This window comes from Balaenoptera physalus (genome assembly GCF_965194825.1).
Source record: "Balaenoptera physalus genome assembly, chromosome: 1".
NCBI classification, from domain to species: Eukaryota; Metazoa; Chordata; class Mammalia; order Artiodactyla; family Balaenopteridae; genus Balaenoptera; species Balaenoptera physalus.
In genome coordinates, this window is record NC_138882.1 from 148,578,559 (window position 1) to 148,592,884 (window position 14,326).

General features: G+C 42.5%; 1 protein-coding gene across 1 annotated transcript in view; it reads left to right on the forward strand.

The window, feature by feature from the left end:
* Positions 1 to 4,323: 4,323 nt before the first annotated feature.
* Positions 4,324 to 14,326, forward strand: part of PLPP3 (phospholipid phosphatase 3) — an 85,905-nt gene continuing 75,902 nt past the window's right edge. The window contains exon 1 of the mRNA XM_082413749.1: positions 4,324 to 5,282. Within this exon, the coding sequence (XP_082269875.1) occupies positions 5,144 to 5,282 (139 nt within the window). The 5' untranslated portion in view covers positions 4,324 to 5,143. The remainder of the gene's footprint in view (positions 5,283 to 14,326) is intronic.

Below are 14,326 nucleotides of genomic sequence, written 5' to 3' on the forward strand. Positions count from 1 at the left end.
ATCAGCCATGCTCCAGTTTTACCCATTCTGGAGACAAACTGCCACATCTTTATTTGCAAGTTCCTCTGTGCATTCTAGATTGCTTTTTTTTTTTTTTTTTAATTTAATGAACAGCATTCACTCTTTGAATTGTCATAAAGTTAGCTCTTAACTGCTATAATTTCTAGCTAAAGTAAAGGTGACTGCTTGTAGAAAGGTAAACATATTGACATGAATTGAGGCTGCTGTACAGTAATACTACTGTTTTGTGTTCTCAAACTCCCTTTTTGTAACAAATAACTGCTTGACAAACAATGAACCCAATTCTTGCTTTTCAGTGACACAAGGTGCAACAATGTTGTTCCTTTCCAAGTCTATAAGAAAATACAAAACAACATAAAACTTCTCCATCTTTTTAGTACAGACGCGAGGCTCATTCTGCAGTCCCTCTAAATTACTCTGTGAAATCATGGTTGAGCAGCAGAAATTTCTGAGCACCTTTGAGGATGTAAAGAAAAGAATTTTAGTTTAGAAATTAAGAGATCTGGCATTCTAGTCCTTCAGGAATCTCCTTACCTCCAATTTTAAGCAAATCTCTTATCTTTCAAAAATTCAGTACCTTCATTTCTAAAACGAAGATAATAATCTCTGCCTTATCTACCTGAAATGAGATCAGTGAATGTAAATGCCTTTATAAACTGTGAAGGGTTCTATTTTACTCCGCAAGAGCTAATGTTAGAATCATTTCCATTTTACCTTCGAGGAAAACCATTTCTATCCAGTTAAATGGGCTTGCCTCAGTTTTGTCATCTATAAAATGGGCTAATGATAGCAACCCCCCCCCCCACCTACTTCGGTGAACTGTAAGAATAAAATAATAGGTGTGAAAGTGCCTTTAAAATGAAAGTACTCCCACTTGTACAAGATTATTAGTTTAAGCAAATAGCTTTTCTTGAGTTTCACAAACAATCCTGAAGAAAATCATGTGTAACTAAATTGTCTAAAAGAAATAAGCTTGTTTGATTCAATACCTTCAGAATTCTCAAGAAATTGCACATTTCAAAAAAAGATAGATATAGAGATGCTGAAGGTGTTTTTGCATCTAGGGAAAAATGAATAAAATTAAATGGTACATTCAGAGTTAGTACTGGATAAACACCTTTTAAGATCTCTGCCACATCTTTATTTGCAACCTAGGCAGTCTGCTACAAGAACCACCAAGACTTTAATCCTTAATCTATACTGAATAACTTTTAATATCTGTGTTTAAAACAGGTATATGATAGAAATAAAGTGCTCATTTAAAATATTAACATTCAATTAACATTTGTCAACTACCTATTGTGTACTAGGTATTTTCAAATGTATTATTTCATTATTAATGTTTTATCCCCAGAACCAGAGAAAAATGTTAGTCCCATTTAAAAGTTGAGGAAATTCAGGTTCAGAGAGGTTGTTGAGCATATCTCAGATCAAACAGCACATCAAGATGTTCAGACCTCAAAGCTTCTGCTCCTTCCTGCCTTTTCTCCAGAGTGTTACTCTGGAGGCCTCTATTTAGTCCAGTGGGAGCACTCGTGATATTGAATCCAACACTTAGAGCAGCAAGCCAACAAGTTTTGTTTAGTAAAGACCAGAGATGGAATGTAACACTTTTAAAGAACTTGGATAAATGGGTACTTGTTAGCTAAAACTTAGGTTTCTTTAAGTGAATTTCAATGGCTTGGGAAGTTTGGGCTCTGACCTTTTGACTACACAATTTTATGTAAAGGAACTCAGTTACCTTTCCCTTAAGTATTTCCAGAGCCAATTCATGCCTTTTCAAAAAATAAAAAAATGATTAATTATTAAATGTTAGGGGTTAAAAAGAGAGAGAAATAAAATTATGAGGTAACGAGAGATCTTAGAAATGAAGGCCATTTAAATCTCTTGGGAGGTATCAGTTATTTAAGAATGATGTGCCGTTGTTGCCACACATAATAAGTTAATCTTAAAAAGGCATTTATCCCCGCTGATGTTATAGTTTCTATGCAGACTAGTTTAGTGAACTGGATGTCATTTTCAGGTGTGCATTCTGGTGGGCTATGTTTACCAGGAATTTAGATTATGTAATTACTTTGAAATGACACCATTCTAAACTATCCAGTCTGTTCTGTTGCATTTTACTTGCTAATTGGACTCTTCAATTTTAGGATTTAAAGCAAAGAGGCCTTCAGATGTATCTGGGGAGGCTGTTTTATTTCCTAGTACATAAAGAATGATATTGACACTATATTTATGACGAGTTCAAGTCCATTTTAATGAGTATCTGTAGTGTTCTGTTCCCTTGAAGAGTTATCCAAATGTAATAATTGTTTGCACCCAACGACATGCATCAATTAACACTATGATCTTTTTGTTATGAAAAAAATAGCCCACAGAGCCTTGTAAATGGAAATATAAAGCTCTTATTTAAACATCCATTTATTTTCCCTTTTATTCGCTCCTGGAATAACAGATTTTTATCTTTCTTAATAAGTAGTTGAATTTAATCCAGGGAACCTTGAAGCCAAAAATGTTCCTAGTATTCAATCTAGTGCCAGCTGAAGTTTACCATCAATCTTACCCAGTAACTTTAAAGAGCCCAGCAGTGACTGCTGAGTTATAATACCATTTAGCTACAGTAAAAGTCTGGCTTTTAAAAATGTCTGTTCTTAAATTAATAAAAGTCATTTCACAGAGAAGGAAAAACAGACAGGAAATGTAAAGGGAGGTGACTATAAAATTCAAATAAGAACAGAGGACTCTACAGTGGAATATTAGTGGCTGTCAGTGGCACAGATGCCCTAGGACTTTTGAAACTCAAAGGAGGGAAAGATTAGAGTGGGCTGCTGAAGTTTCAGGGGTTTGCTCTTACTTTTCGTTTGGGATTCCAAAGATGTGGCTTGGTGACTTAGAACTTCAAGGATGATTATCATAACAAGGAGCTTTGAGTGGGCAAGGGAAGACACCAGGATCCCAGAATTCCTTTCAGAATGTCAGTAATGGTGAAATCGGTTTTGTATTGTTTCTGCTATTTTAACATGTCAAGTGAAGGTATTTCTCATGGTAAAGCCGTCTAAGGAATTTGTTCTTCTAGTTTCCCTGGCTTTTACTTGCTGCTCTTTGATTGAGAATGCTGTGTATGATCTGCAGCTAGATACCCCAGCTCCAAAACTGTCTCAGAGATTCAATTACTCTTGCTTCCAGAAGACAGCGATTTTGCCTTTCTTTGCCAGCCCAATTGTTGCTGTGCAGTCTGGACTTAAGCTTAATTCTGCAGGCGTCAGACTCTGTGCGAGGTACCTGGGAGATGCTTTGGAGCTGATAAACTGTAGAGCGGACTAGCCTTTACTAAGTATAATGCCAAATCAGACTGTGATGAGTGCCGCAAGAGTGTTATAAATAAAGTGTTGAAAGTGAAGTTAATTCTGTCTAGAGATCAAGAAAGGGCTCATAGAGAAGGTGACATTTCAGAGTACCCTAAAGCAAGAGAAGCATTTTGGTAGTTAGAGGAGGGATGGATGTGCATTACAGGCAGAGGGAAAAGGAGGACGGGGTGTGGAGTGGGAAAGGACTATTGGAGAAAGGTCAAGTGGCTGCTGGTGGCTGGATATAGGGTTACTGAACCCCGGAACAAGTCAGGATAAAAAAAGAACGTGAACAATATAACATATAAAAAAGCTACAACTATTTCTATTTCTGGATGTACAAAAAGAGACATCTGGAAGAAATGCCTGTTTATTGTACTGTGTGCCCAGTTTTCTGCTAGGCACTACAGAAGATAGAAGGAAAGGCCCTTGCCTTGGAAATGATTATAGTCTACCTGGAAGAAAAATTAATTCACATAAAATAATTAATTTAAAAGCATATGACAGCCTCTAAGGCAAAGCATTAGATTGCCCCAAAAACTACCCCCCGTAGTTGTACAAGCAGGCTGAACTAGCAGGGGGTTGTAGGGATTGGGACTCGTTCACCCTGGAAACAGGAGTAAAAGTCATAGTTAACACCTATATACCTGGCACTGTTGTAGGCGCTTATATGGGTTAGCTATTTAAATCTTCACAATTACTCTATTTAGGAGAAAGAGTTATTATCTCCAGTTTACATATGGGGAAACCAAGGCACAGAGCCACGGCCACGATTCCAGTCCACAGGGTCTAGCTCCAGAGTTGTGCAGTCCTTTTCCTGTTCGTATCTTCAGAATCTACCCCAGTACCCGGTGCTGGGTGTTAAGATCTTTAAAAAAAAATATTTTTTTGGAGTATTTTCGGGATAATATGATTCAAATCAAAATGAAGACTTGAAAGCCCCAAATGTGTCAGGGAGGAGAAATGCTTTTGAGCTGCACAGCCTCAACTTTTGCCTGACCCAAGGCCGGCAAGAAAATGTTTCTTTTTATTCTTTTACTTATTTATTTATTTTTCCTTTTGTGACACTTTAGTGTTTCTGAACGCTAGGGGCTCCCGGATTCTCTGGTTTGAGAGTAACTTTTCCTTTTAGGATTTTTTTTTTTTTTTTTTTTTTGGAAAGGGGTGGGGGAAAATGTGGCCTTAATTATCCTACGTCTTCGGCTGCTTAAGGAAGGGGCTGTGCTTTCGGAATCTCTTCTGAGCCAAGTAAGGAGGTCCCTCTCTCTTTTTAAAGGACCTCTTGAAATAAAACTGCCGAAAACAAATCCAGGCGATCACAGCGGCAGCTGCGGCGGCAGCAGCAGCAGCGAGGAGGAGGAGGAGGAGGAAAGTTGGAGTTGCGGCAGCGCTTCGGCGTGGCTGGGCTCCGCGCAGCTGGACTCCGCGCAGCTCCCATTCATTAAGCAATCAGCCGCGGAGGAAGGTGGTCAAGCGCCCGCGCTGCCCGCTCGCTGCTTTGCACACAGACACGGGAGCCCCGCGCGTCCGGAGCAGCGCGGCGCTGCAGAAGTTTCTGCTCGGGAGTTGGCTCTCTCCCCACTGGACTTTCGAACGATTCGGGGTTGAGGCAGGAAAAGCAGAGGAGCCCCAGGGGAGCAGAAAGCACCACCGCCTGCCGTTGGAAGCGGGCAGCGGGGCCGCACTCTCCCGCCGCGCCCCGAGCAGCCTCGGCCGGGAGGCGACCCGGGCGTCTGGGTGTGTGACTGCTGTCGCGGGGCGTCTTGACCAGCGCCATGCAAAACTACAAGTACGACAAGGCGATCGTCGCGGAGAGCAAGAACGGCGGCAGCCCGGCGCTCAACAACAACCCGAGGAAGGGCGGCAGCAAGCGGGTGCTGCTCATCTGCCTGGACCTCTTCTGCCTCTTCATGGGTGAGCCCAGCCCCGCTGTCCCTCCGGCCCTCGGCGCCCGGCGCGCGTCCCAGCCCGACCGGGGCTGCGCGCCGGGCCGCGTCTCCCGGCTGCGCCGTGCAGTCCGCCCCGGGGGCCGCCCGCAGGCTTCTCGCGGAGCCTTCGCGCCGCTCCCGGTCCCCGGGTCCCCGCCCTCCCTGTTCCCGCCGCCTCCCCGGCCTGTAAAGGAGTGTCGGGAGCGCTGTAGGCTTTCGCGGGCCACTTGGACACCGAATCCTAAAAGCCGATCTCCGGTTGGAAGCCCGGCCAGAGTCCCACGAAAAGGCGTGGGCTCGGCCTGTTAGGATAGGGGAAATCGGTGGAACCAGGACCCGGAGCCGGCGTAGAGCTGGTTGCCCCCCATCCAAGTAAGATGGATCTCCTGGAGCGCTGGGCTCCCGCCTGGAGAGCGCTGCCTTCCCCCGGCCGAATGTAAACATCCAGCCCTTCCGCCGGGGCTGCCTGGGCCTTTTCACTTGCCGCTCTCCTGAACGCCCCCCGGGGGTTGGGAAGGTGATCTCGAGGGGCGTGATGCGGGGTACCGATCCAGCAGTCACTTTTTAGGCGCCTACTGTGTGCCAGGGAGTACTGCCTCTCCCTGACTCGGTGCAACACGGGCGAGGAGGCCCATTTCACCGATGAGGCAACTGAGGCACTGGGAAAGCTAGCCACGGTTCATGCATCGGGACCATAATTAACTGCACTCCCAGAAAGCTGAGGCTGTAGCCCGCTTCTGTTTTCCAAACTAGTTGGAAGCCACAGCTGGAAGAGCAGGAGTAAATGGAATGGAGTGGGAGGGTAAGGAGGCTTTATGAACTCGCCCCCGGGGCAGGGGGTGGCTATTGACAAGAATCTACAGGAGTTCCAAGGTTGAAGTCAGTGTAGATTTTTTTTTTTTTTTAAGCGAATCATGGTGTTATGGGAAGCGTGCAGGACTTGTCATCAGGACACCGCCACTCTGCCACTTGCTGGGGGTGCCACCTAACTGCCTCTCTGGCCTCAGTTTCCTCATCAGTTGAGTGAGTGGGTTGAACTAGATGCTCTCTGAGGCCCCTTCCTGCATTAAGAACTCGGATTTGGTCCAGGAGCTGTTCTGCCAACTCTGCTAACTGAAGAAACATCTGTGTTCCCTGTTCAGTTCCCTTAAAATAGAACTCCTGCACGGAAGCTCAAGTCCCCTTTGAAATGGATTTGTCCATGCAGAGTGTGCAAACCAGAGACTTCTTGGGCTGGAGTCCAATGGCCCTGTGTTCATGACTCTGTAGCAGAATCCTTACTGAGGTCCATCTGTCCTTGGCTTGACTGTCCATAGCTAATTTTGAGAGTCAGAGAAAGAAGGGACTCTTGGAGTTTAAATATAAGAATGGCCCCCTTTAGATATGCAGAGACAGCTGAAGATCAAATTGTGCTCTGCGGAAGGGAAGAAAGGTGACTGTAGTTCAGGTGGCAAATCCCATTCCCACCTCTTCCTATCAATTCAGCATTAAGATGTTATGTAAAGGAATTGTCACTGGGGGGCCTACCTTCCTGAAGGCCACTGGCTTATTATGCACAGTGGGGAGATGAGTACTTAAAGTCTCCTTGCCAAGCTATTGAATTTTTAAGAGACCTTCCCTGGTCCGGGGGAGTACCAGGAACACAAACACATTGAAGCTGTTTGCTGTAAACTTGTCTGGGGCTACCCAGTGTTCACTGATGTGTTTTGTTCCCTGGTGGTAGGGTGAATTCTTTCTAGACTGTCTGTTCCCTGTACCCTCCTACCTCCTACTTGGTGATTAGGAAAGCAGAGCTAGAACACACTTGACAGCCTTCAGACAGTTTTATTGTACTCCCCTCCTCTTTCCACTCTTCTGATTTCAGAAGGCAGTCCCACGAGATGGTGTATCTTATCAAAGGAAAGAGTGTGAAGGAATTTGCAAAAAGACACACCTATCAGCTATAGTTTAGTGGGGGACACAGAAATCCCAAGACACTGTTGTGCATTGAAGGTGTTAAGTAAGGTGTATGTTTGCACATTTCAGCTCTTCATCTGCCCCAACTCTCCCTTGTGTCCCCTCCAAAGCTAATATTCTATACCTAGCTGTTTGTTAAGTTTACTCACTATTGGCCTCTTCGAGCAAATGATTTTTGTTTGCTGAAAAAAAAAAAGTTAATAAGATACCAGGACCTTGTATTTTACCATAAGGAGCACATAGCTCTCCGTTTTAAGGTATGTGCCTTGCCATTAACATAATGTCAACCAAGTCATTTTCAAAGTGTCTCCCCTATGCATAGGCCAAATTACAATATCACTAATTTAATGCCTCTCGACCACCCTTAATAGGAGACACTGTAAGGTAAACATTTACTTGAGAAATTTATGCAGGAGAACTCTATTTGGCTTCTAAAAGAAAATTATTAACACAACATGTGATTTTAATATTCCACACATCACAGTCCTAAAAAATTGTTTCTACTTGGTTCACTTTTTGCCTGGGACTGTCAGTATGATTTAATTTTTATATAGTGTATTGATCATATGGTCTGGATTACAAGGCCCTAATATATGAAAAAGGGAGACATTTTTCTGTTTATTCTCTCACAGGAATATATACCAAGTTTCCTCTCCTTGTGTCTGGAAAAAATAAAAGCTGATGTGCAATATACATGTTATGTAAGTGGAAATATGCAAGCAGTTTAACTTGTTTCACATACCTTTTTGGAATGTTAAATTCTTGGTGAAAAAACAGAAGTCCACTCTCCTTTGAGGACCAAAGGAATCTGGTGGCAGAGAATCACCAATGGGAGTTTATGTCTCAGAAAATAGCTATCTTTGCCGATTATTGCTTTTAAATAAACACAGTTATGAATCTTTGCATAGTAGTTTTTCTGAAATCGATTTTGTTTTCCTTTCAGTTGCATAAAAGTATGGCCTTCTGTTTTTTTATGCACTCCTTCTGTTCTACCAGGTTACAAGAGAGCAGCAGACAATATTCCCAGGCAAAGAGGAAGGAGCATCTACTGTCTTTCTAAGCTCTGTTAGCCTCTTTTTCAGATGCATTAGTTTACGTACGTTTCACTTCAACTCTGATGATGAGATTGTCTCCATTTTACAGATGAGAAAACTGAGATTCACACTGAAGTCAATTTGAGTTGATCTCTAATCCTCAGTGAGCGTGACTGGAGTCCATCCCCCTTTTCTTCCCTCATCTGAAGAACCCTGAAACTCAGATCATTAGACAATTCTAAAGCTCGGTTTGCAGAAAGTCCTGCCTCTCCACATTTTCCAGTTAGTCATTTACACCAAAGCAGATGGATAAAGGTGGTTCAACTCTTCTGCTCAGTGATACGGTCTCGTTGCCCCAAGGTATCGTTTTGATTTGGGGTTGTTCTAACACTAAGTAATTCCCAAATTTTGAGGGCGCCTTTTTACCCCATGAGACAGTGGTTCAGAAGAAAGCACGAATGGCAGTGCACGGCTATAGCACAAATGCAGGGATTTGGTAAATCCATGTGGAGCTTCTCTGCTCTGTCCCCTGTCTCTTCCTTGTCCCCCTCCCCAGATATTTACTGAGTGCCTCCTTCCAACCCATGCATTTTGAGGGGTAGGCAGAGTTAGGCAGGTCCAGCTTTTTGTCCTTGGGCTTTGTTCAAGGTCCTTCATCCTCTGAAGTCAGTTAGCCCATCTGCGAGGTAGTGATCAGAGTGGCCACTCCATTACATTGCTGTGAGGATCAGAGGAAATATTGGATGTGAAAGTTATTTGTCATCTCTCAAAACTTGGGCAAATGCAAGGAATTTATAACCCAGAGCCCTTGATGAAGGTTTTGTGGTTGTCTTTATATACTGTGTCTCAGAATCATAGGTAGATGAGACCATGAAATAAAAACTCAATAATTATATTACAGTGAAGACCATAAAGCATCCACTTCCAAGAGGAGGTCACATTGGCCCAGTCAGTAAGTTGAAGACAGATGATTTTTATTCATTGTTGATCTAAACTTTAGCTGAGAAGGCAACCCCTAAAATTTAGCAGCGTTTTGAGCCATCTAATCTTCACGGTATACTCTGAGCCCTCTTTAGAAAAGGTTCGTTTGCTCAGAAAGACTGTTCCTCTTTTGGCTTTTGATACCGGAAGGTGGGGTAACTGAGCTTATGGTGGAGGTGGGAGACCTTTGAAGGAACAGATGCTCGGGCAGGTTTGGTATGAAAGGCTTAACTCCTGTGCCATCCCCTACCAGGAAACACAGTCAGTGAGGCAAAGAGAAAGAAGCTCAAATGGGTAAAAATAGAGAATTTGTTTGGTCAGCAACTATGTTATATAATTTAGTCGTTCTAGAATGTTTTTGGATGCTTCTTGATTTGCAGTTAAATGGCCGAGATAAAATTCTAAAACTGGTTCCATCTATGGGATAAATAAAATTATCATGTGTTATTATTAAACTCTTCACCTTTAATAGTGAGAGGGAGGCAGTGTGATGTAGTGAAGAGAACGGGAGACTTGGAGCCAGAAGTTCAGGTTCCAGGGCGGCCAATGCCACCAGTTAGTTGTGTGGTTGTGGCCAAGTTGATTTTATGGGTCTCAGTTTTTTTCTATCAGTGAAATGACTGGTTGGGCGGAATGGTATCTAATGTCAAAGGCTGCCATACGACATTCTGGGACAGATTTCTAGTAGAGAGGAATGACGCCTGGATTTATTGAATGTCTACCTGGTACCTGGTACGTGCGCTCTGCTTAGCTCTTGGCTGTCTCTTAGCTCAGGGAGTCATCCCAGGGATGAGGGCCTAGAAATAGGAGCTCTGGTCTTGTACCGCCACGTCGCTGTGTGACTTTGGGAACATTCCCTTGACTTTTGTGGGCCTTGGTTTCTTGATTATTATCACAGAGGGAAGGGATTAGATCATCTCTCAGACCTCTTCTAACACTAACGATTTTATGAGTCTGTGCTGATAGATAACTGTGATGTAGAAATACAGTCATTGCTTCTCACAGATGATTTATCATCAATTGAATTTTTATGTTTTTGTGTCAAAGAAGTATTGGTGACAGTTAGCTTAAATTGGGGTTCATTCAGGAGGGAAAATGAGCACTGTCTTTTCCTCGAGTTCATCCAATATGCTGAGAAACTGGCTAGATTTTCCCTGCCCAGATGTGTCCTCTCATCTGCTTCCTAAAATTTATAGGAATTACAAGCAAACAAGGAAGCAAGCCCAACAGGTGATTTTTCCCTTCTTTTTGTTACTCAGTTATTATATTCACTAAGTATGTGTTTTTAATAACCCAATAGGTTTTGATAACTTAATCTACCATGTAAACCAGAGAATATAGAAACAGATTTTCATTAAGTAATGGGTGAACCTCCCAGCCAAGAAGCATCCTGCATGGGTTGAAATGCGGAGGGAGTCTCCTTTTCGTAGGTAAGCCCTGCTGACTCTTCCAGGATGGTTGAAAACCTTTATTGTCTGGATTGGCTAGTTTTTTTTGTTTTTCGTTTTTTTCTCCTTAGCTCTTCCATCCCTTTCTCTTATACTTGAGATATACCACAGGGGTATAGCTGCCTTTGTGGGAGACTGTTAAAGCCAGAGTTGGTGGCCTTTTCCACTTTTAGCCCTTTTGACTTCCTGTCAATTTGAGATTCTTTCTTTCCTCCTTCCTGTGCAGTTGTTTTGGCTGGCAAGCCCTGTTCATAGCATGATGCTAATGATACCATAGTTGAGGGCTTCTTCCCCGTGTAGGCAGTTATATTTATGGAGACACCCTGCCCTAGGTGTCATTTCAACCTGGTACACATTATTTGAGGAGTGATAATTTGGGGGATGCCTACTGTGTCAGTACTTCACCAACTCAGCTAATAAGGAGACCCATCTGGTGTGACATGCAGATTCTCAGGCTCCTTCCCGGGAGATTCAAATTCAGTAGGCTCTGGACCAGGGCTTAGGATTCTGTGTTTTATAAAAGCTTCTGGTGATTCTTATCAGGCCAATTTGAGAATCACTGTGTTGTTTAATAGCTAATGTCTTAAAGGCAGTTGAGGAAGGGCAGTTGGTTTATATAGAGGGATCGCATGTTCTGGCACTTTTTGAATTGTTAGGTTGTCTGTACTTTTCTTTCTGTTTGTGGCCAGTACACCTGTCTTTTCCAGTAAAGATATTCAAGATACCTAGAGATTATCATACTAAGTGAAGTCAGACAGAGAAAGACAAATATCATATGATATCTCTCATATGTGAAATCTAATTTAAAAAAATGATATAAATGGGGCTTCCCTGGTGGCACAGTGGTTGAGAATCTGCCTGCCAATGCAGGGGACACGGTTTCGAGCCCTGGTCTGGGAAGATCCCACATGCCGCGGAGCAACTGGGCCCGTGAGCCACAACTACTGAGCCTGCGCGTCTGGAGCCTGTGCTCCGCAACAAGAGAGGCCGCGATAGTGAGAGGCCCGCGCACCGCGATGAAGAGTGGCCCCCGCTTGCCGCAACTAGAGAAAGCCCTCACACAGAAACGAAGACCCAACACAGACATAAATAAATAAATAAATAAAAATTTAAAATACTTAACTGCTAAGAAAGTTTAGTTATTGTCTATTAAAAGAAATGATATAAATGAAATTATTTACAAAACAGAAACAGACTTGCAGATATGGAAAACAAACTTATGGTTACCAAAGGGGAAACGTGGAGGGCAGGGATAAATCAGGAGCTTGGGATAACCATACACACACTACTGTATATAAGATAGATAACCAACAAGGACATACTGTATAGCACAGGGAACTCAACTCAATATTCTGTGATAACCTATATGAGAAAAGAATATAAAAAAGAATGAATATAGGTATATGTGTAACCGAATCACTTTACACCTGAAACTAACACAACATTGTAAATCAACTATACTCCAATTAAAAAAAAAAATATTGAAGATTGTTAGAATTCTTTCAAAAGGAAAAATTACCTCTGGGTGCTGGCCTGAAGGTCTGATTTTTAGTGCAAGGACTTGCTGGTGTCTCCTAACTGCTAAGAGCCTGGGATTTTTATTTATTTTTAAACTGAATTCTCTGTAGTGTTGTAGGCCAAGTGACCACTTTGGATAAATGAAGTGTTAACTCTATACGTATTTTCTTTTGAGATATTGAAGTTTGTATATGAGTAAACAGTGAAATGAATGAATTAGACTTCTAAAGAGAGCCTTTAAAAGATCAAAGTTAGCTTGGCAAAGTATTGTAGCAACAACGCAAGCTTTGGATTCACCCAGGTCTGGGTTTGAATCCTGACATAAAGTCATCTACACATGTGACTTGGGCAAAAATTATTTAACCTTTCAGGCCTCAGTTTCCTCATCTGTAAAATACAAAAGCAAACCTTGTGACACTCGTATATGGTGAAGCTCAGATGAGATCACAAATCTGAAAGCACTTCGAAGAGTTAAAAAGCACTAAATCATTATCGGGTATTATGTGGCTCTTATTATTCATAGTAATAGTAGAATTTTCCTTTCCTTCCCAGTGTTCTTACTCCTCGATGGTTCTATGAATTTAATTTTTTGGCAGCAAAGTTGCCTGAAATATATTAGGGGAAACAACTGTGAAGAGAATCCCAAGAAAAAACCAGACAGAGGGAACACAAATGTTTTCTATTAGCCAGAGAAAAGCAGTGGCAGGTTTGGGAAAAGTCACAGTGCGGGAACCTCAGGAGTCTTTGGTGGTTACCTTCTTCCCCTCTGGAAGGGACGTGGCTAGATCATCTTAAGGGAAAGACAAATACACCTTTGTCGGGGAGGGAATTTGGACAAATGGCCTATTTTAGGGTCAACTCTTATATGTGTCTTTTGAAAGCCCAGAGGAAGAAAAAATAACTAAAAAGAGCAACATGATTGAAAATAATCAAAATGCTTGTCATCCAGGGCACGCTCCATATCTCTTGAGGAAGGGAATAACTGTGGTAGTGAACATATTTATTGTTCAGGCCAACCATGTAATATAGATATTAGATTCCTTTTAGAGAGGAGGAAACTGCAGTTCAGAGAAGTTAAGTAACTTGCACAACGGTGCCCAGCTAGTAAGTAGTCACTAAGTTTTCCAGAACTCTTGTCAGCTTACCTTGCTGCCCACTTTTCAATGCAGGTAATGCAATGAAGACTCCCTCTTTTCTATTCCATTTCACTTATTTCCATTTTCTTGAGTCCAAACATGTACAAATATGTTCTGCAGGGCCCAATATAAATAGTTGCAGAACAGCTTGGAGTGTGCTGACTGAGCCTCTCGGTGGACGTAATAAAGAAAATTCCATCGGAGCAATTCTTTAGTGCCTAGATTCATGGATGCTTTAGAATTTGAAAGTACCTTGGGGATTTCATTATCAACAATACCAAGTCATTTTTTATCTCAGTCAGAAAAATCGGCCTCTTTGAACAGGGGACAGGTGGGAGGTCCAAGGGGGAAGCCCAGGCTTTGGAGACAGATAGGTGGGAGTTTGCTTAGGGTTATTAGCTGTACGTGGTTAGGCAAGTTGTGACTGTCTCTGAGGCCTCGGTTTTCTCATTTGTAAAATGGGATAATATGTGTTGTGAAGTTGTGAGGCGATGCCTGGTATAGTGTATGGCGCTGTGCACTCACCAGCTGCTGTTGTCATTGTCACCACGTCCTAGTCAGTGCCCTTGATTCACATAGGAAGACTTGGATGCTTGGACTGGTTAGTAATTGTCTGGTGATAGTGAAAGGGCAGGACCTAGAACCAAGGTCTTGCCTTTATATCATTTTGCTTTTCTGGTGTGTACTTGTCAGTTTGAAACTTGATTATCATTTATGAGGTAGTTCTCCAGAGAGCCCTATTCTCATTTTTCTCTTTCCTGGGTCAATTAAAAGAGGAACAAGACAAACAGGTTTAACTTTTAACCCAAATCAGAGGGTGATAGTTAAGTGAGGGCAGAGACACATGGGGCAAATTTAAGGATTAGGCAGCTTTTTTGATATATCACTTTTCTTCCAACTGGCCCTTGTTCTAGAAGGTGCTTTTTACCAAAGATCACTGCTGACTGATTTGAACTT